This window comes from Nesoenas mayeri (genome assembly GCF_963082525.1).
Source record: "Nesoenas mayeri genome assembly, chromosome: 3".
Lineage (NCBI taxonomy): Eukaryota > Metazoa > Chordata > Aves > Columbiformes > Columbidae > Nesoenas > Nesoenas mayeri.
This window is the reverse complement of record NC_137544.1, coordinates 3093406-3115042: the sequence shown is the minus strand read 5'-3', so window position 1 is coordinate 3115042 and position 21637 is coordinate 3093406. Positions and strand designations below refer to the sequence as shown.

At 46.4% G+C, this 21637-nt stretch overlaps 1 protein-coding gene across 1 annotated transcript; it reads right to left on the bottom strand.

The window, feature by feature from the left end:
- Window positions 1-3361: 3361 nt before the first annotated feature.
- LOC308039511 (serine protease 55-like) lies at window positions 3362-20972 on the bottom strand (the record flags this gene model as incomplete). Its single annotated transcript, XM_080342882.1, has 5 exons — window positions 3362-3664; window positions 16475-16617; window positions 18965-19212; window positions 20426-20615; window positions 20942-20972. The coding sequence occupies 5 exons, from the start codon at window positions 20970-20972 to the stop codon at window positions 3362-3364; spliced, it is 915 nt and encodes a 304-aa protein (XP_080199008.1).
- Between the last annotated feature and the right edge of the window lie 665 nt (window positions 20973-21637).

Sequence of the window (21637 nt, the reverse complement as noted above, 5' to 3'; positions counted from 1 at the left end):
TTCTTCAGTACATATGAAATGACAAATGGATGCGAGCGCTCATGGTCACAGCCATGTGTGCCATTTGCCATCTCCTTAGAGGAACAGAGAGGAACCAGGATGCTGAAGGGAGCAGAAGTCTATGCATTTCACTGTGTCTCTGCCCTGTGAGGAGACCCAGGTAGGAAATGGGGGAAACGAGAAATTTCAGTCCTTCTAAAAGGATCATGCTGGGAATTCCTTTGTCTTCTGATCACCCATGTCACATCTACCAAGAAGGAGCTGGAGGAGAGAGGTCTGGGATCATCACGGTGAACAAAGGCTGGGTTTCTACAGCAGTAGTTATCTGTGGCCTTGGATTGATCCTCCTCAAGGTGGAGCCACACAGCTCTATGTACTTAAAGCCCTCCCTACTTCTCATCTGCAACCAGATCTTGCTGCCAAACCTGCACAAACACCATCATCTTCAAATCTTCTCTCTCCTCAAAGTTGCGCACAAATGGCCAGCTGGGTTGGGGCAGGCAGAGAAACAACATGTATAAATACACAGTCCTCAACTTCTGAAGAATTAAGCCAAAATTAGTTGGGTATATTGGTTTTTATATTGCTGCCTTCATTGCTCATGGGAGATGCTTTTGCTCTATCTCCTTAGCAAAAAGTGCAAGCAAGGCCTGATTACCTCCCCTCTGTCTCCTTGAGTAGCCACATCCTCCTACATTTTTTCCCTGAATCCTCTTATGGATGTTTCCCCAAGTCTCTGAGCATTTCCATAGTGTGCTTGCCTTCTGATATTTGCTGCTAAAGGTGTAGTGCTGACACCAAAATCTGAATTTTGGTGGACCGCTTTGCATCACCACCCCCCACGCAGCAGCCTCTTGTTTTATGCCGGCCGGCTTTGCTCATCGAGCAAAGGATATTGCAAGGGACATATTTCTTTTGCCTAGGTTGCTTGATGCTCTCAATTGGGCCAACTGGACATGAGGAAGAGGTATCTGGAAAGAAAGAAGGGGCAATAGGAAGTGAGATGCAGTTCAAGATAGAAATTGAGCGTCCCAAACCATAGCCTGAAGCATAAAATTGTTAGTTCGGTTTGGAAACTTTTCATTTAGATGCTCTAGACCCATAAATACAGAACACAATAGCAGAAGAAACATAGTATACCACTGTTATAAAGCTTAAAAAATTAATTGAAATGTTAATGAGAAAGCTGAGACATTATATTTTGATTTTGTGTGACTCTGACACATCCCCATCAGATCCATAATCAGAAGTGATGTGCTGTCTCAAAACACAAATATCTTTGAAACAGAATACAGGTTCAACATGTTACAGCACAGAAATATTGAACAAACATTTCCTTTCTCACCCTAATTATTGAGCAGTGAATGTAGTAGCAAAGATGAATTTATTTAATGAGTTTTATGATGTTTTAAATAAGGAGGAAAAAGTCTCCTGTTTATTCCTTTGCAGCTACATAGCTGGTCTTAATTTGCAGAACTGATGCTTCCATATAGTAAAGCGAACCGCTTTCATAATCTCAATTTAGCAAGTAGGGAAACTGAGGCACAAGGCAGAAACTTCCTTTCTCTAAGGCCACTGAGTAAATGAGCAGCAGAACAGACCCAAACCCACAGCAGCAGTGCCCTGCTGCAACCGCTAAGTAGCATCACCTTCATTTAACACAGATTATCATCCGTTTGCAAATGCGACTGATGGAAAAAGACCTACTGGGTCCTTTTGCAGCTCTCTGTAAGTGCAGGCTTTTTCCAGGCCATGTGCTGTAGGCAAAAGTGCTCTATACGATCCCTGCATTAAAATAATTCAAGCAGGAGGACATCTCGCATTTCCTTTGGGGGAAACAATTCTGTAGCTGAATAGATTACAGCATTAGGAAATATTTCCTGATATCCAGCCCCTGACACAGCTTCTAGAATCTGTTGATATATTATTAATAGAAAGGAAAATAAATATAGGTATTAATGCCAGCAGACACTGTCTACTACTAATAGCTGCTAAAGTAATATATTCCCCTTGTTTTTAGCTTTTATTAGTCTTTTTGCAAAGGGTTACAAGACCCTTATGCATCCATTAGCCAGTCAGCCATGTGAAATTAATGTGGAGCAATTTTCATAAGCATTACTCAGAACTAATAATAATTAAGCATTATTTTCTGCTCAGATAACACAGAAAATAAAGTCTGACTTTTATGCCAAGATGGGTTCGCATTAGCTTAAGGTAGATGAATTAATTCTCATTTACAAAGCTTCTCCACCAGCTAGCCAGAAAATATCAAGGTAATTAAAACCAAATTGAGAGGTTCTGTCCCATTGCACATTCACTGAGTTTTACCATTGCTGGTAATTACAGGTGCTTTTATGCCATTGCAAAGGTGGGACAAGAAGGAGACATTGCTGCTTGTCTCCTTCCCCACCACTTCCAAGAAGAGCAACACAAGAATGTGTATTGCAATGAACTTCATTGATGGAGAAGCAATGAAGGACCATGTGTTGCATGTAGGACCATCTCAGCTCAGGCTGGGATGTGGACCTCTTAGCAATACAAGTAACAGGCCTCTAACAAAGGATACAAAATAAACTGTATTTGCTTTCTATTTACCATTCACTTGCAAAGGGCTTAATTTTGGTTAATTGCCAAGCCAAGGGGCTTCTGTAGACAGCACTTTATGGAAAGCTCAGAAACAATTCTCTTCAGCCAGACAGATTTTTCTCGATTGCCTTTAACAACCAAAGCCAGCATTTGCAATCCAGGTAAATTATACTGATTAGTCATATGATGCTACACCTTCCAACAATAGCCAAAGGATTGCTTAGCTCTTCCTAGCTTAAGGAGACACTGAATTTGACATCTGTCATGTCCCAGCAGCTTGACGTATCACCTGAGCAGTTGCTGTGGTCTCTGAGGATGCTCTTTGCTGCAAGATAGAAGATATGTTAGTTCAGCTAATAATTATCTATAAGATTAACCCAGGGCTATCCTACCAACAGCTAAGACAATATGCAACTGAATAAGCTAAGACTTTTCTTAGGTTTTCAGCTTTCCAAGGGGAGCAGCTCCTTCAGATGCCACGTCTTCATCTTGCATGTGAGATTAGCAAATAACTGGGCTTCATCTGACACACCCGTGTGGAAAATCTGGGTTTTTCAGAAGATTATGGCTTTTCTTCTCTGTGTTCTGGGTCTCCCATTTAATCTCTTTGGCCTCTCCATCGCTCCTCTGTCTCACTGTGGCATCTCATTTTGGTGTCTGTGTTCACCTGGGTGAGATAGAGCAGGTTGACCTGAGCCATGACTCTATGGGTCAGCAGCAAAAGAATAATGAGACGGTAGTTATGAACTTTATTATGTTTTGAAAAACACCTTCTCTAGAGTAATCTAATTGCCATTAAAGAGATAAATAAAAGGAGACAATACTCAAGAAACACCAGCTGTGTCTCAGCTCTGGAAGGAACCTCCTTGTGATCTGCACCGTTATCCACGCCTTCAATGAAGAAAGGTTTCCCCCTCAAGGCTGTCTCAGCCTCGATCCAGTCACGGTAGCTGTAAACAGACATTAAAATCTCATGGTTTGGCTTTTCTGCACAATCTTCTCCCCAGCTGACGATGCCGACCTGAAACCACTTCATGGTGTTCCAGTAGCTGCAAACCAGAGGTCCCCCGCTGTCCACCTACGGAACAAGGAGGGTGTTATAGTAGGACCAAGTGTCTCATAGAAGCTACATCCCACAGGCTGATTGAGAAAATCAAACTCTATCCCAATTTCATGAGGATTTTGGGTGACAAGGAAATTTTGGACTCAAAATTTCACAGCTCAGCCCTGAGATCCCCACAGAACAAACAGATACAGAAGGTGAGAGGAGGAGATCAGTCAGAAGCTCTATCCCAGTGCCATGCCCTGTCCTTCTGGGCCTTTTCCACATGCTCCTATGGCCTCAGAATGGCACCTGAATCCTGTCACCAACAGACAACATCCAGGAGAGAAAAGGGACATTTGCTGTGACTGCTGACCTAGTCCTCCACTCTGCAAAACTGGGGCACGTAGATGCTGGGTACCTGCCACTGTTAATTGTGGGCGCTAGCATCCAGAGATTGCATAATGATGAACACTGATCCTGACAAATCCTTCTTGCAACCACACTAATAACCTGATGAAATTCAACAAGGGAAAGTGTAGAGTCCTGCATCTGGGCAGGAACAACCCCAGGTTCCAGTATAGGCTGGGAGATTACATATTAGAGAGCAGTGTAGGGGAAAGGGACCTGAGGGTCCTGGTGGACAACAGGATGATCATGAGCCAGCACTGGGCCCTTGTGGCCAGGAAGCCAATGGCATCCTGGAGTGTATTAGAAGGGGGGTGGTTAGTAGATCGAGAGAGGTTCTCCTGCCCCTCTACTCTGCCCTGGTGAGAGCACATCTGGAATATTGTGTCCAGTTCTGGGCCCCTCAGTTCCAGCAGGACAGGGAACTGCTGGAGAGGGTCCAGCGTAGGGCAACAAAGATGATTAAGGGAGTGGAGCATCTCCCTTATGAAGGGAGTTGAGGGAGCTGGAGCTCTTTAGTTTGGAGAAGAGGAGACTGAGGGGTGACCTTATTAATGTTTATAAATATATAAAGGGTGAGTGCCACGAGGATGGACCCAGGCTCTTCTCGGTGGCAAACAATGATAGGACAAGGGGTAATGGTATCAAGCTGGAACACAAGAGGTTCCACTTAAATTTGCGAAGAAACTTCTTCTCAGTGAGGGTGTCAGAGCCTGGAACAGGCTGCCCAGGGGGGTTGTGGAGTCTCCTTCTGTGCAGACATTCCAACCCGCCTGGACACCTTCCTGTGTAACCTCATCTGGGTGTTCCTGCTCCATGGGGGGAATGCACTGGATGAGCTTTCCAGGGCCCTTCCAACCCCTGACATTCTGTGATACTGTGATAATTTCACTAAAAACCTGCCTGCTACCGCAAGGGCAACCTCCCCTCCTGCAGTACATGCAAGCCTCCAAATGCAGATTGAAGCCACTCTGCCACGAGGAATGTCCCTGAACACCAACAGCATGCCCAGTTGCCCATCCAACCTCTGTGTGCAATTTCTTGAGTATAACCCAAGGGACAAAATGCACCCAGCCAGGTCCACCATGTTTCTGACAGTGGTTTTCACCTTCCGCGCTGTGCAGCCCCCGCTCTAAATCAGTTTCCTTCCACAGTGGGTTTGAATCTTTTTTCTCCAGTGGCAAATAAGAAACTCGACACTAACCCATTTCCCGAGACAGACGTCTTTCTTGGGAAATGCTGTCCTTCCTCTTTGCACGCTACCTTGAGAAACGTCTTTGCCATTAATGTATGAATCCCCTTCCGCCAGCAGCTACCCCAAGCAATCACACGTTAATTAATGAGTGAGGAAGTGGCTGTGGTCCCCTGTGCAACGCATCAGCACCTGATAAAGTCAATAGGCAGAATTCCTACTTCATTAGATGGAGGGTCCAAACCCAGAATAAGTTTATCTATATTTTTTGGTTCAACATGCATACAGAAGGGAAAAAACAACATAAATACAGAGTAATTGTTGTTTCAGCATTTCTAGAATCACAGAACCACAGAATCATTTATGTTGGAAAAGATCTTTAAAATAATCAAATCCAAAAGTAAATTCAATACTGTTTGCACTGCAATGGTGTTATTGTAACTACATATCTGCATCTCCCCCAGTGCTGCTGGACCTTCTCCCAACTTGGCATCTAAAGATGTTTTCCAACCCTGTTTTAGCCAAAAATGAATTGCACAAGTGGCCTTGCAGTGACCTTGGATCCATGTATTATCAATGTCCTTGGTGATGGCATCCTGTTTGAACGAACGAACATCTCCTAGGCTGTACGCACAATTAAATTACTGGGAATTTTACTGCTAATTCCCTCAGGGCAGGAACAGTCCAAACGTGTTATCCTGGTAGTGAAAAGAAGGCGCTTTGAGCCTCCTACACAATGATAATAAATGAAATCGAGAGAGTGGGAGCCGTTCGCAAGCCGGTGACGCAGCCACGGCTGACGAACCCTTGTTGGTGACATGTCGGAATGCGTCGTGCTGATTTTTCCTGATACAGGAGATTTTTAGCACTGGCATCATCGGGGTGGATCGGTTTCCAAGTGCCCAATTTGGAGGCTGCTCACCCTTGCAAAGGACCTTTCTCCTAGGGCGCTTAAAAACCAGTTAATTCCTGATACCTTGTGACCGTCCTTGGGGGGAAAAGTCTTATCGCATTTCATAGCTGAGAAAACCACAGCAGAAGAGGGATATGATTTGCATGAGGCGATGGCAGAGCCAAGAAACCCCTATTCAAACTACAGATCATGCGGTTTTCCTTTCAAATCAGAGCAGCTTTTCCCTTTTTACCTCTTTAACCATGTTCGTTTTGTTCTCTGCCCAGTCTGCAGGGCTTGGGGACTGTCAGCTGCAGAAAGACATTGAAAACCTGGGCAGAGAGGTGGTCAGTCAAGGCTGTGAAAAACCCAGGCAGCAGCTGCAAATCCATCTCTCTCATCCACAAGCCCTGAGACCCAAATCCTGCTTCGGATCCCTAAATCCTGCTTCGGATCCCTAAATCCTGCCTCGGATCCCTTTCCACATGGGCTGAGCTGGTCTGCTTCACGAGTGCAACACCCAACATGCCGTTTTTCTTAACTTCAGCCGCGTAACTTGTTGATTTTATCACAAAGTGGGCTAAGTCATCCTCTCCATGTGATAATCTCGCTCATGTAATTATAGCAGTACCCCAGATGAATCAGTAACCTGGTTTTTATAGGCCTAAAGATAGAGAAAAATAAACTCAGTTCTTGGGAACTTCTGAATATCCCTGTATTCACCTTAAGCTCTCAAAAACACGGGCCCAAGGTTTTCCATCCTTTCGTAGGAGAGTGTGTGGGAGGAACAAGTTTTGAGCACTGCTGCAATTATCTGTGATGCTTCCAAAAGCACTAATTTAATCAACGCTCAGGTTAATGACTCTGAAGATCAAAGAACTTATTAAATGCTGCTTTCAGCCTCCTGTGCCCTGGTGGTGAAATGCTTCTGGTCAGCAACACGTACCAGTTACCTGCTCCTGCTCTTCAGTCTGAGTGCCAAGTTTCTGGCCAGCAAAAAAAACCTAAACCCAGCGTCTTTGCTTTTTGTTTCTTGTCTAATAGAAGATGAATGAAAAGCAACCACATCAAATCAAATCTGGTGCTGAACTCATGCCTTCCACAAACACATGTTAATCCTCCCATTAGGAGAGGTGAGAGCAATGATACATTCACTGATAAATAGTTCTGGCTTGTATAAAAATGGTCACTAACAAGGCACTTCGTTCACTGAAGCTGATCAAAAGTTTCATCCTTTTCATTGCGGCCAAAGCCTTTCTGTGAACATCAGGAGCCTTTGTTCTGACTTTAGTGGGCTTTGGATAAGGAGTGTAATCTTCCTTTCGTATTTGTATTCACGTCTGCAACATGATAATTGATCAGAACAAACACATTCGGTCGCATAAATCTTCTTAGGTGGGAGAAGCTCTGGGGAAGGGAGAACAACCCATCTGATACTCATTAGGTGGATGCACAATCCTTGCAAGTCACTGCTGGTTTCATTTTCATCTTGGTAAGCCCTGTGTAAATTGGAGAGAATCAGCGTGTGAATAACAACACTTGCCATTAGAGCTGCCCTGGCTTCAGGAAGGAAAGGCTTTTGCAAACAGATGATTTCTTCAGTTATTTCACCGTAACAAGCTGCCTTTGGAGAAAGGTGGAAGGAAGGAGGTTATGGCCATTTTTAAGATGGAGGTATTGAAAATGAACCAGGTAGCACAGGGCACCTGGATTCCTTTCACGGGACCCCTCTGAGATCTCAGGTGAGAGCTCCTGTGTCCCTCCATCCCCGTGATGGAAAATAAGTGAACAAGACCTCTCTACTCCATCCACACATATGTCAGCAGGGTCCATTAGTAACCATAGTGGCAAGGACTTAAAGGCAGTGGTAATGCATCTGTCCAAAGACCTATGTGGCCCCGACGGCTGTCTCTGACAGTCATCTGTAGCACGTGCTCAGGAAAGGAGAATGAGAAACAGGGTTGTATTTACATCACGGTGGTTAATAGCCTTAGAGAGATCTTCATCCAGGAAGCTGTCTAATTGCTTTTTGAATCCATTTATCCCTGAGGATAAATACCCACAACATCCTGGTCAGTGACTTCCATAGTTTAATTATCTGTTGGATGAAAAAACACTTCCTTCTCTTTGTTTTAAAGCTGCTGCCTGATACGACCATCTGACACCCCCTCCTTCAGAGGTTTGAACAGCAGGGACAAGAGAACAGCTCTTGACTATTTTTTCCTTGCTGTTCACAACTCCAAGAATCTGTGTCATATCCCCTCCAGATATGTCTTTTACATGCCTCAGGGTCCTGCACTGTTATTCTCCTTTCCATCAGAAGCCATTCCACATCTCTGTTCATCCTTCCTCCTCTACTCTTCTAAAACTACTACTTATCTTCTGAGGTGGTGTGGCCAGGAACCGCACACAGCACACAAGACGTAGGCATTTACTTTGCTACATATTCACAGAATCACAGAACCCCAGAATGTGAGGGGTTGGAAGGGACCTGGAAAGCTCATCCAGTGCAATCCCCCCATGGAGCAGGAACACCCAGATGAGGTTACACAGGAAGGTGTCCAGGCGGGTTGGAATGTCTGCACAGAAGGAGACTCCACAACCCCCCTGGGCAGCCTGGGCCAGGCTCTGACACCCTCACTGAGAAGCTGTTTCTTCTCAAATTTCAGTAGAATCTCCTGTGGTCCAGTTTGTACCCATTGCCCCTTGTCCTGTCACTGGTTGTCACCAGAAGAGCCTGGCTCCATCCTCCTGACATTCCCCCTTTCCATATTGATCCCCAGGAATGAGTCCCCCCTCAGTGTCCTCTTGTCCAGCTCCAGAGCCCCAGCTCCCTCAGCCTTTCCTCACACGGGAGATGCTCCACTCCCTTCAGCATCTTGGTGGCTGCGCTGGGCTCTCTGCAGCAGTTCCCTGTCCTGCTGGAACTGAGGGGCCACAAATGGACACAAGATTCCAGGTGTGGTCTCCCCAGGGCAGAGCAGAGGGGCAGGAGAACCTCTCTGACCTACTGACCACCCCCTTCTAACCCACCCCAGGTACCATTGGCCTTCCTGGCCACAAGGGCCCAGTGCTGGCTCATGGTCACCCTGCTGTCCCCAGGACCCCCAGCTCCCTTTCCCCTAACAATTCCTTTCCTAACAATTCATAATGCTCTCATTGCCTTTCTGACCCACACAGAGCCTCGTGCTGATGTTTTTGAAGGACTATCCGCAGTTACTCCAACATCTTTTTACATAGTAAATAGCTAATTTAGACCCTATTATTGAGTGCGTACAGCTGGAGTTGCTTCTCCCTATATTTGTTTATTCGCCTTTATCAACTGTGAACTGCACCTGTTGGTTTAACTGCCAGTCACTCAGAATAATGAGATCCTGCTGAACGGTCAGTTTTAATTCTGACCACTCTGAATAACGCTGTGGCATTGGACAACTTGGTCATCTCAGCGTTTGCCCTCCTTGAACATAATTCTTTGGATGCCAACACAAGTCGCCTTGTGAGCCCCTTTCTCCCATCAAATCCTTCCTCTGTGTTGCCTCCCTTTCAAACTGAAGCCCTTCTGCTTCATGACAGTTCAGTTTCTCCTTGAGCCTTGAACTCTCATTAATAGAGCTTTGGAAATCTCAGTGCGCTGTATCAGCTGGATCACCCTCTGCCACATGCTTGTCAGCTCCTTCAAAGAATTGAAATCTGCCTGTGAGTCATGATTTTCCCTTAAAGCTGTATTGACTCACTGTAATCGAATGAGAAGCGGCTCCTCTGAGTCATCACACCCATTCCCCCACCCCCAGGGCAAGCACATGGTGGGTTTTTTGTGTTCAGCTGGATCCAGAGCTGTTCTGCTCCCCACAGCTTCACTCACCAGGCACACAAAGCAATGCTGGAACCCCTTGCTGCAAAGCAAACAGCTTCTAGTTTGAGGGACCAAAAGCTACAACCCAGAGGAAGAAAGCAGAAGACACACACAGCACCATCAGCATCCCAGGTCCTTGCAATAGGAAGGGATGTTTTTGACAGATTAAAGAATTAAGCCACCAGAGCCAGCATGTGTTCACATGTCTGCCCATATCATAAAATGATGAAAGCCCTATAAAACCATGGGACACAGGAGAAGTGTTCTGATTCCAATGAGCTGTACATCAAAGCACCCTTCAGAAGCAAATTTAAGAGATGGCAAGTGTAGAAATGCCTTTCTACTGCTTTGTTCTGGGGCTTCCAGGATACTGTCCCATTTAGACCAATCTGCCCCTTAAGGAAAAAAAACCCGCTCCATCATGTTAGCAATAGTTCAGTGATGGAGAATCTACCACGAGGCTGGAGAGTGGATCACTCTCTTCAATATTAAGGTAAAACAGTAATTTTGTATAGTTGTCACTAACTTTGAACTGAAACGTGGTTGGCTTTGGCTCCTGGCCCCCAGGAGACCTTTGTGTGACAGGCAGAAGGGCCTTTAACCTCAGACCTCATGCAAATACTCCACCACATCATCATCTATCCACCTCCGCTCAGGTATTTTGAACAGTCTAAGGGATTGACCAGGCTTTGCTGGTTTGTGACTTTTTCCTTGAGACGGGGGAAGTAGGATGCTAACGGTATATCCTGGGGTATATAAAATTACACGGGAGACTTACATGAAGGCAATGGTCCTACCTCAGAGCCATGAGTCTCCCTGTGAGTGAGACACCTTGGACTTGCTCTTAGTTAATAGGAAGCAATAAGCAGTCATACAGGGAATTATTTTAAAATAGTTAAAACAGTCTCAATGACTCATATGTCAGAAGTGCTTTTTTCCTCCCTATTGATGTAAGGATGATTTGGTAGATGCAGATGACTACAAGAAAGACATTGCCAGATAAATCCTGCCCAGAGCTGTACAAAACTACTGCTATTGTATAGTTATGTAGGGTGAGAGCCCTGAGCATCCCATGATGCTATAAAGATATTTACCCTTTCCAAAGTGCTTACAGTGTATGTGGGCAGGACACATTACAGGTGAAGGAAGGAGATGCTTCTCTGCCTTTTTTGCAGAACTAAAGAACTAGGGCTCTGGAGCCCTAGATGCACCCTAGCATCTTTTCAGATATTTATCAGGGATGGCCAAGATCATCTCCTGTTACCATCCCACACCTTGTTTGTGGCCACACAATGATTCCTTCCCCTGCAAGTCAGGCCAGGGACTGGGCCCCGCCTTGATCTGCTGCTGACCTGAACTGTACATGAACTGTGACTCCCAGCTGAACACACTCTGTCCTAATCACCCCACAGACCTCCTTTGCAGAAACTCTCTGAAATATAATTGGGCCATTTACTGAATTTTGTCTGGATGGGCAAGACACTGAAGAGGCATTTGCTTTGTGAGTCTCTTATACTCTAATTATTGTTCAAGTTACCATTGCATCAGAGGCTAACAAAAGATGCTTAAGAAAGCAAGGAATTAGACATCAATTGTGGTTCATGGGGTCATGGAAGAAATGTAGCGCACAAAAAAATAACACATAGGCCATCTCTAGTGTCTGTTCTCTAGCACTTGTACCCCATGAACATCCATTAATGCTAATGTTTATGACTAAATAGAACTATAAGTCAATTACAGATCCTGTTAGTGTTAATTCACAGTCAATCTATATATTTGTCTGCAGAACTGCTAGGGAATTGGTATACAATAGATTTATCTTTTTAAGTGAATGGATTTTTTTTTTTAATTACAAATACTCAGGAGCTCTGCTATTCAATCTCCTTGAGTTATTATAGGAATATGGTTAGTAATCCACACATTAGTCGTGTCTGGCCCTAGTATGATGGCAGCTGGTGAAATGTCTGAGCTTTTCTGTTAATGTCCTGTTGCCATATGGGGGTATTAAGCCAGTGGTCAGCAGGATAAACCTTCTACATGGTGTCTCAGTGAAGATATCTGTGTGGCCTCAGTTACTCATAAACCAGCTTGCTGCAACAGGGAAAATCTAGCACACAAATAGCACACAGGGCAAAGACCTAGGATGGTAATCCTTTGGGTTCAGATCAGGATCATGTGGACCTACAGCCTTGGTTCTAGGTGCAACTTACCATCTTAGCCTGGCTCTGGACGTGAACAAGCGTATCCAGATCCTCAGCAAAGCTCAGGTGAAGTTTACATAAGGCTTTTGTCTGCTTCATGTCCACATCCATCATGCACCTGTGCAGTGAATGGCTTCCAGGTTTGCTGTGACCACCAGCAACCTCAGTATGAGCTTTAAATGCCCCTTCCAACACAAACTATTCTGTGGTTCTATGGTTCTATTCTGGGTGGTCTGGAGATCACCCAGGAGATGGCTGATCAGCATAGACAATGTGGCAGATGCACCTGACCCTCCCCACCCCCTGAAAGCACCAGAAACTTCTAGACCTATAGACCTCTATGGTCATGCACACGCCCCTTGGTTGACAGACAGGGCCCTTGACCAATGAAACACCTCAGCTGAGAGAAGTTTCTGGAGCACTACCATAAATGACCACAGCTCAGATTTCACTTTGGGCATAAATGGAGCCAGTGGAGAACCATGTTGAGTTGCTCTTCTTGGAGTGCTGGGTTGGCAGTGGAAGACTCTCCTGCTTAGATTGGGATCCCACCTAAGGAAACTTCCTTGAGGACTGAGACACCTTGCTGAACTGGTGAGTGATTGTATCTCCTGTCTACCCTTGAGAGTCCTCACTTTGGCATAGAGTGGGAAGATGTGCATTTTGAATCATCATTCTAGAGTTTTGGGATCCCTTGAGTCTGAATCAGCTGTGTAGTAACTGATCTCCTTACCAGCATCTGAATCTGTGTTTTATAATGTTGTTGGAGTGCCAAATAACTTTGGATAAAACCTGTTTCTAGTTGATTCTCTGCTAAACAGTTGTGGTTAGAATAATGTCTCTGCCTGAACTGATTCTTGGGGTGCTTCTGCAACTCAGTAAGATTTCTGTGCCAGCCTAGCAAAGCCAAAATGTGCCCTACCTGGTTTCAGTCAGTGCCTCCCAGAAAATCATCCATCAGCAGAATGCTTCCCCTCCAGCAAATTAACTATTTTTGATGAAAATTCACGTCCCTTGTTTCTCTCCTGAAGAGATTCATTTCTAGCCTAGGGTATGGTTTTGTCTTGTTATTTCAGGTTATAGGACGTTTCTGCCCAGTCAAGCTTCCAGTTGCTGGATTATGATCATTATCACACATGCAGTCGTTGTGTACTTCTCTGCTAGGAAAGCTTACATTTCTAGTTCATTTCTCAGACAGCTGTAATATTATTGTAGATCAAAATAGCACTCTCATCATCTTTCTGAATACAGGAGATTCATTTTGCTGGGTGTAAGTGCTCTTGGTGTTTCACCAGCATAATTCAGCTATAGAACTTAAAGCTGGGCTGGGAAGTGCATTCTTTAATCATGTTAATGTTATCCTGTGGCAGTTTTCTTTCTAAAATGTTTGATTGAATTTAATGGAGGTGAAAGTCACTGGATGAATGGTTTCAGAGACAGATGCTTTCTGGCTAATCAAAAAGTGATTTTCCAAAGCAAAGCTTCCCCTCCACTGCTGAGCTACGGGTCCAGTTTGCAATTGCGTTGCAGCCCCTGGTCCCTGTACTCACTGTCTTTGCCAAAAGGTCAGCGGATGTCTCTTTGTCCTGGGGGTTGCTCTAGTTCCCTCATTGCATGATTCTCATAGAATGAGGCTGTCACCTGAAAGAAGGTTGTAGCGAGGAGGGTGTTGGTCTCTTCTCCCAAGTAACAAACAATAGGACAAGAGAAAAAGGCCTCAAGTTGCGCCAGGGGAGGTTGAGGTTGGATCTTGGGAACAATTTCTTCCCCGAATGGCTGTTGGGCATTGGAACAGGCTGCCCAGGGCAGTGCTGGAGTCACCATCCCTGGAGGGGTTTAAAAGATGCGTGGATGAGGTTCTAAGGGACATGGGTTAGAGGTGGACTTTACAATGTGAGGTTAACAGTTGGATGTGATGATCTTAAAGGTTTCAACCAAAATTATACTATGATTCTATGCATGCGTCTGCCCATCTGTTGCCCTGCAAACATATGCACATGTGTAAGAAAACCCTTGCCCAGTGGAGGATGGAGACCTTAGTCCTGAAGCAGAGGCTTCAGGAGACCCCTGTCTTTGCGAGGCTCTTAGAGGAGAGAATAGAGGTTGGATGCTGTGAAAGAAAAGGTGTTTTGGGGCTTTCAGACTGTTTGACATCAGGGCAGCAATCCTGCAGGTGGGAGTATGTTCTCAGTGAGGTTTTCCCACATTTGGGTGTTTGTGTCAGCTCTCTCCTCTTAGATTCTCTGGTATCAAATACCACTTTAAAATTTAAAACTACCCTTTAAGATTTAGCTTGAAAAGTCCATCATCCTGTATGACTAACTCATTGCAATGAGATGTGGAGAGTTCTTGCACCCGCAGACCAACCTGCCATGTCAGCAAAGGACATCTGGGTCAGGGCCAAGACCTCAACTGAAAAAGGTTTCTAATATTAAATCTAACACTCGTGCATTAAGTTTTTCTCCCAATTCTTTTGCTTTGACGGTCCTGGACAAATTTTCCTGTCTCATTTCAGTATTTGATGTGGTGGCAGAATATCACTGCCTGGCCCAGGGCTGAGGGGACACCAGGCAGGAGGAGGATGCAGCCCATGTCATGCTGGGATGTGAGACCTCACCTCCCATCCCTCCCACCACTGCACAGCTGGGCTACAGCAGACACTGGGTTTTTAAATTGCTATGAGGTGCCAGTTCCAATTCCTGTGCCGAGAGCCATCAAAAACTGTCTCCTGTCCAAGGGGACTTGTTGGGACCCACACTTTTCCCATGTCCTCCTTGCAGCTCACTTGCAGAGCTCCTGCCTCTCTCTCTTTGGAGGGAGGGAATCAAGACAGTGTGTTGTCATCCCTTAAAATAATGTGAACCTCAAGATATGTAAATTCTTTCAGTTTTAGGTCAGTCTGCTCATATAACAAAGACAAGAGTGACTTGCAAAACACGTAATCATGAATTACAGACACTACTGAGCTTGCAGTTTTACACATTTTGAAGCCCCCACGGTTAGCTGAGTCTTGCTTTAACACATATCTCAAGACTGTTGGATAAAGTGTCCTTTAGCTGAATGTTGCTCATTAATATGCTAAAAGGATTATGTAATACAATATGCAAGCGTGTGACCGGTTGGGTGTGAATATAGTGATAAGATTTTGCATGTAATATTTTTACTTTTCTTGCTGGTATGCTGGCTGTATTCCAGCATCCAGACTTGTGCAACTCTGTAATAAACAGAATCCCAGAATGTCAGGGGTTGGAAGGGACCTGGAAAGCTCATCCAGTGCAATCCCCCCATGGAGCAGGAACACCCAGATGAGGTTACACAGGAAGGTGTCCAGGCGGGTTGGAATGTCTGCACAGAAGGAGACTCCACAACCTCCCTGGGCAGCCTGGGCCAGGCTCTGCCACCCTCACTGGGAACAAGTTTCTTCTCATATTGAAGTGGAACCTCTTGTGTTCCAGTTTGTACCCATTGCCCCTTGTCCTATCACTGGTTGTCACCCAGAAGAGCCTGGCTCCATCCTCCTGACACTCCCCCTTTCCACATTGATCCCCATGAATGAGTCACCCCTCAGTGTCCTCTTGTCCAGCTCCAGAGCCCCAGCTCCCTCAGCCTTTCCTCACACGGGAGATGCTCCACTCCCTTCAGCATCTTGGTGGCTGCGCTGGGCTCTCTGCAGCAGTTCCCTGTCCTGCTGGAACTGAGGGGCCACAACTGGACACAAGATTCCAGGTGTGGTCTCCCCAGGGCAGAGCAGAGGGGCAGGAGAACCTCTCTGACCTACTGACCACCCCCTTCTAACCCACCCCAGGTACCATTGGCCTTCCTGGCCACAAGGGCCCAGTGCTGGCTCATGGTCACCCTGCTGTTCCCAGGACCCCCAGCTCCCTTTCCCCTATGCTACACTCTAATAGGTCATTCCCCAATTTATAATGGCCGCTGGGGTCTATATGTGCTAAATTTGCTGCTCTTGTCTATATGTGCTAAATTTGACTCTTTTGTATGCTCCCTGGCTGAAGAACATGGGTTTTGGGACAAGTGAGGAGAACATGAGAGGCTCATCCACACAACAACGTGTTCCATTTCTAGCACCACCACTACTTTCCAACCTCAAGAGTCCTGTACCCCCACTGCCCAGGTCAATATGCCTTTGCAGGCAGTTCCTTGACCCAAGGCATCCCCAAGCAACCCCAGGAGGCTGTGGGAAAGATCACTCACTGTTCATCATTGAAGCCAAGCTGCTTCTCCTCCAGTGTCTCTGTGCCCCCATAGGCAGCATGGCCATTCAGGAGCCTGTTTAGTTTACCTGGCAGGAGCTTTGTTCTCCTTTCTCCAGCTCTGCACACACCACGTTCTCCCCTAGCTCCGGCATCCGCTCCAAGCACTGCTCCCTGCTGATGAGCTTCATCCGTGCTTTCTGCAGCAGCTGGGATGCTGGCATCGCAACCTCTAACCAGCAAGTGAGAAAAGAACGATTAGCAAAGCCTGAACAATGAACAAACCGTGCAGAGCAGCACAGGCTTGTGAAGGTGTAACCACAGCTGGAGATGAGCACTTTGGACTGCCCCAAGCTGAATTTGTAAAGCATCCTATGGCAAGAGCGCCTCAGGGCACAACTGTATGGTCTTCAGGTCATGAGGGCTTATAGGGGCTGTCCAAATGTTAGCAAAGATAAATTTGTGCTCTTGACTTTATGCCAGCCTAGGAGGTGGATAAGTAGGTAGAATGGGGGGAAGTGTTAACAGGAAGAGCTGAAATCTTGAGAAGTGGAGGCTTGCTAAATAGCATTTTAAAACAACACATTTTTGTAGACGAACTCTGGTATAGCGCAAAGAACCCAAAGGGATGGCTGACCCTATGGGTGTTGGTGATGACCTGGGACAAGCTGTGCTTCACTTCTTGGGTTTCTCACTCATGGTTCTGGGGATTCTCACTCATGATTCAGGGATTCTCCCTAGGGTCCTGTGAGACCCCCGCAGAGGAAAGTCCACTGATCTTGCTATCTCCATGCTCTCCTGGGGGGCTGTGAGGCCATGCTTCACCCAGGGGACCAGCTGTGTCTTTCACAAAGTGGCTCTTTTCCATCCTTTGAGATGGAACAAAATCCACAAGAAATTTCAGCTGTCACCATCCATCAATAAAAAGACTGAAAATGCCCAGGGCTACTTGGAAAACCCACTCATTTCACTCTTAAAGTGAACCTGAATCTGAAGGATAACACTGGCTTTTGGAGGATGTTGCTGCTGAAGACACCAACAGATTTTCAGCAACTCCTGCCATATTTCACTGAGCTAAATGGCCCTGGTGCCTTTGGGGAGGTAGGACTCAAAAGTCACGTCTAAAAGACATAGGGCAACTCCATGGAAGTGCCAACAGATTGAAAGGCTTCAATGGAGGCATCTCCAAGGAGGTGGCTCAACATGAGTCACCATCCCTGGAGGTGTTTAAAAGATGCATAGATGAGGTTCTTAGGAACATGGTTTAGTGACAGTGTGAGGTTAAAGGTTGGACTCGATGATCTTGAGGGTCTCTTCTAACCAAAATGCTTCTGTGATTCTATGAGGTCTAGTTGCAGTTGAAGGGGAGTCAGGCTAGTGCCACCCGAGGTGACAGCTTAGAGATATCCACCTACAAAAGGCTGGTAGAGAGAAGAAATGACCCATTTTCCCCTGGCGAGGAACAGCACGTTGTACTTTTTGGTATGGCCCACATCACACATCCTTCTCACCAAAGTCAGCTTCTACTGGTTTTCTTCTGAAACATGTCCCAGACAGAAGGGGTGTGTGCCAGGGCTGAGCGCATTGGCCCCATGCAGGATGCAATTTGGAGAGCAGAAGCAATGTCAGCTGAGCCCACCCAACAGCAGGAGACCCATCTCCAGAGCCATGCCACGCATTTTGCAAGGAGACCAGCTAAAAAGAAACCCTGCCAAGCTGTGGAGCGACTCTGCAGCACATGCCTGGTTTTCTGCTTCTAGGAGCACGTTACCTTGGTGAAATGGGAGAGTTTCACAACTATAACACAGTGTTGTGTTGCATCTTAATGTTATGTGAGGCAAATAAAGCCTAAGAAGGAATATGCAGAGTTTCAGAGAAGATACCATAACTCTTTGGAGCAGAATAACAATTACTAAATGGGACATGGACTTACTACATCCTAGGATGGACTGTTAAAACCCCAAGGCACCACGCTGCCCACTCTGTCCCAATTAACTCTTTCCAATAATGAAATCACTCATTAGCCATTTAGTGACATTTGTTCAGGACAGACATTTTGGGTCACAGTCAGTGCTGGAGCTACTTTCATTAGGGCTTAAACAAGAGCAATTAGCAATCTGCTGTTCTAAATGAGTGAAGAAGAGGGGCGGCCAGTACCATTGAATCAATCTGGTTGTCATTAAGCCAACGACAACCCTAGACTTTTGTTTCTCTTACTCCAGACCACTTCAGACCCAGCCTAACTTACCAGGGTGGAGCTTGTCTGTCTTTGGATGCCAATAAATGCGTCCAAAGTAAGGCTGAGCTCCTGCAGAGCAAAGGTAGGTGGCTCTAAGGTTTCACCTTGAACATTTTTGCTTAGAGTACCCGGGACTTTGTTCTAGGGGTCAATAAGTAGCTGGTTCTTGCACTGGAGAGAGAACTGGTGGAAGTGAAGAGGCTGTGAGGGTCTGGATGTGTTTACCAGGGAGGCAGAGAGTGGAAGTCAGTGTGGGTAACCCCTCCTGAGAGAGAACATCTACTTTAAATGGGTAAAACCCAGCCTCCATTAGCAAATAGATCTCCTAACCGCATCTCACCTGAACTTGTGGTTCCCCACCCAGTAGCCCAGCAATGTTGCCACGTATTGATGTCGTAAATGAAGGGCAAGCAGATGGGCATCTTCTCATTGGTGAACTCAACAGGAGAGCTGAGCAGGATCAGAGCAATATCGTTTTGCATGCTCACACTGTCAAAGTTTTCATGGAGGATCAAGCTGTCCGGCTTATGTTCTTCCAGCGGGAGGCTGAGGTCAGTTCCCCCCACCACAACGGTGAGATCTGGTGGCCTTAGAAGCAAAACAAAAGCAGTATAGACATAAGCAAACATGAAGGCTTTGTGTTGTAAAGGTTGGTACCTCCTCCCTTGAGCAGGTTAGGGTGGTGCTCAGGAAGGTTAGCTATAAATATCGCAGAAATCCACTCTCACTTCTAGGCAAAGCTCATTTTCAGGGGAGAACAGATGGAGTGGGCTGGATTTTCAGCATCGCTGCTCCAGGTTGTGGTGCCACAGGTTGTTTGTCACTAAACAGCCCCAGCTCTTGGACCTGCCAAATTTCAGAGGGGAGCTCACAGAGGGCTGGACTCTGCCCCTGAGAGTCGCATGGGGTTGATTTATCCAGAAATTGTGGGGTTTTTTTGTAAAATCAGACCCTCCATGGGGTTTTGCTATATGAAAACAAAGGTCATTTGGGGGTTGGAATAAGCTGGAATGGAATACAGGGAACTGCTGGAGAGGGTCCAGCGTAGGGCAACAAAGATGGTTAAGGGAGTGGAGCATCTTCCTTATGAAAGAAAGGCTGAGGGAGCTGGGGCTCTTTAGTTTGGAGAAGAGGAGACTGAGGGGTGACCTTATTAATGTTTATAAATATCTAAAGGGTGAGTGCCACAAGGATGGAGCCAGGCTCTTCTCGGTGGCAAACAATGATAGGACAAGGGGTAATGGGATCAAGCTGGAACACAAGAGGTTCCACTTAAATTTGAGAAGCAACTTGTTGGGGGTGAGGGTGTCAGAGCCTGGCCCAGGCTGCCCAGGGAGGTTGTGGAGTCTCCTTCTGTGCAGACATTCCAACCCACCTGGACACCTTCCTTTGTAACCTCATCTGGGTGTTCCTGCTCCAGCAGGGAGATTGCACTAGATGATCTTTTGAGGTCCTTTCCAATTCCAAACATATTGTGATACATCTCTTTTTACAAGGTACTGCAACTCATGTATACATACAGGAAATACTTGGTGCCTTCAGAACAGCATCATGGGCGCTTATACAAGGCTGCTCGGACCATCCTTCAAAATATTCCCCTCTGCAGCTCCTGGTTATGCAGATTTCTGCACATTTCTCTTGTAATACTCTCCACAGGAGACAATTCCTGTTTTCAGGATTCTCTGGCTCAGTCTCATTTACTGTGCACTTGACCCCAAGGACATAAAAACCCTACACCCTCAAGGAGGTAAGTTACCAACCCACTGTGCCTGGGCTGTCCTCGCTTCCCCCGGGTACTCACACTTCTTCTGCAAAGCAATGGGCAGCAGTTAAAATCCACAGCGCGCTGATCATGGTCCCTCCGCAGATGTGTTTCCCGCTGCTCTGGATGCTCACGTGCCACGGGAACTCCCCAGCCTTGGCATATCTACCCCCTGCGATCTTCTTGCCAGTCAGCTGGAAGGACTCGAAACCTGGTCGGAGGCCACACTCTGGGTAGAAAACGAGACATGTTGCCCATGTACAGCAGTGTCACTGCCTGTGCTGCTAAACTAGAGGGGAAGGGCATCAGATAAAGCACTGGCTTATAATTATCCATGCTCCTTGGTCTCTGTGATAGCCTATGGAATGGTTGTAGCCTCCTCAAACCTGCCAAGCAATGCCCAGGCAGTTTGGGGTCTAGCAGGGGCATAGACCCCAAAGCAGGTTGAATAAAATAGTTCAGTGCATGTGAGTCAAATTCAGCATTAGGCTCTAGTGCAAGCTGTACTCATATGCCATCAGGTACAAGGAACAAGCCCAAGCTGATTTCATTTACCAATACATGTATATCCCATAGGGCTGGTCATTTCTGAACATAAAAATTTGAGAAGAAAAACCTGCATGGATGCTGTTGATCAGAGAAGTTAAACACAAGAGGATGAGGAGCAGCATTTCACACACTGTTCAGCAACACTCAGAGCAGTGATGCTTCTGCAGACACCTCAGGACATCTTCCCCAGTCCATGTTCTCGCTGAAGGCAGCACTGCTCTGCTGGGGAAACCAGGACGTGACATCACACAATCCATTGCACAGAATCAGAGAATCACAGAATGTTTAGGGTTGGAAGGGACCTCTGGAGATCCCCCAGTCCAACCCAGCTGCTCACGCAGGGTCACAGAGCAGATCACACAGGTGGGTCCAGGCGGGTTTGAATGTCTCAGAGCAGGAGACTCCACACCCGCTCTGGGCAGCCTGGGCCAGGCTCTGGCACCTCCCAGCAAACAAGTTTCTGCTCATGTTCACATGGAGCCTCCTGTGTTTCAGTCTGTGCCCGTTGCCCCTCACCCTGGCGTTGGGCACCACTGAACAGAGTCTGGTCCATCCTCTGACACCCACCCTGACATATTGATCCATTGATCACATCCCTCTCAGCTTCTCTTCTCCAGCTCAACAGCCCCAGCTCTCTCAGTCTCCTCATCACAAAGATGCTCCAGACCCCTCAGCATCTTTGTGTCCCTCCCTGGACTCTCT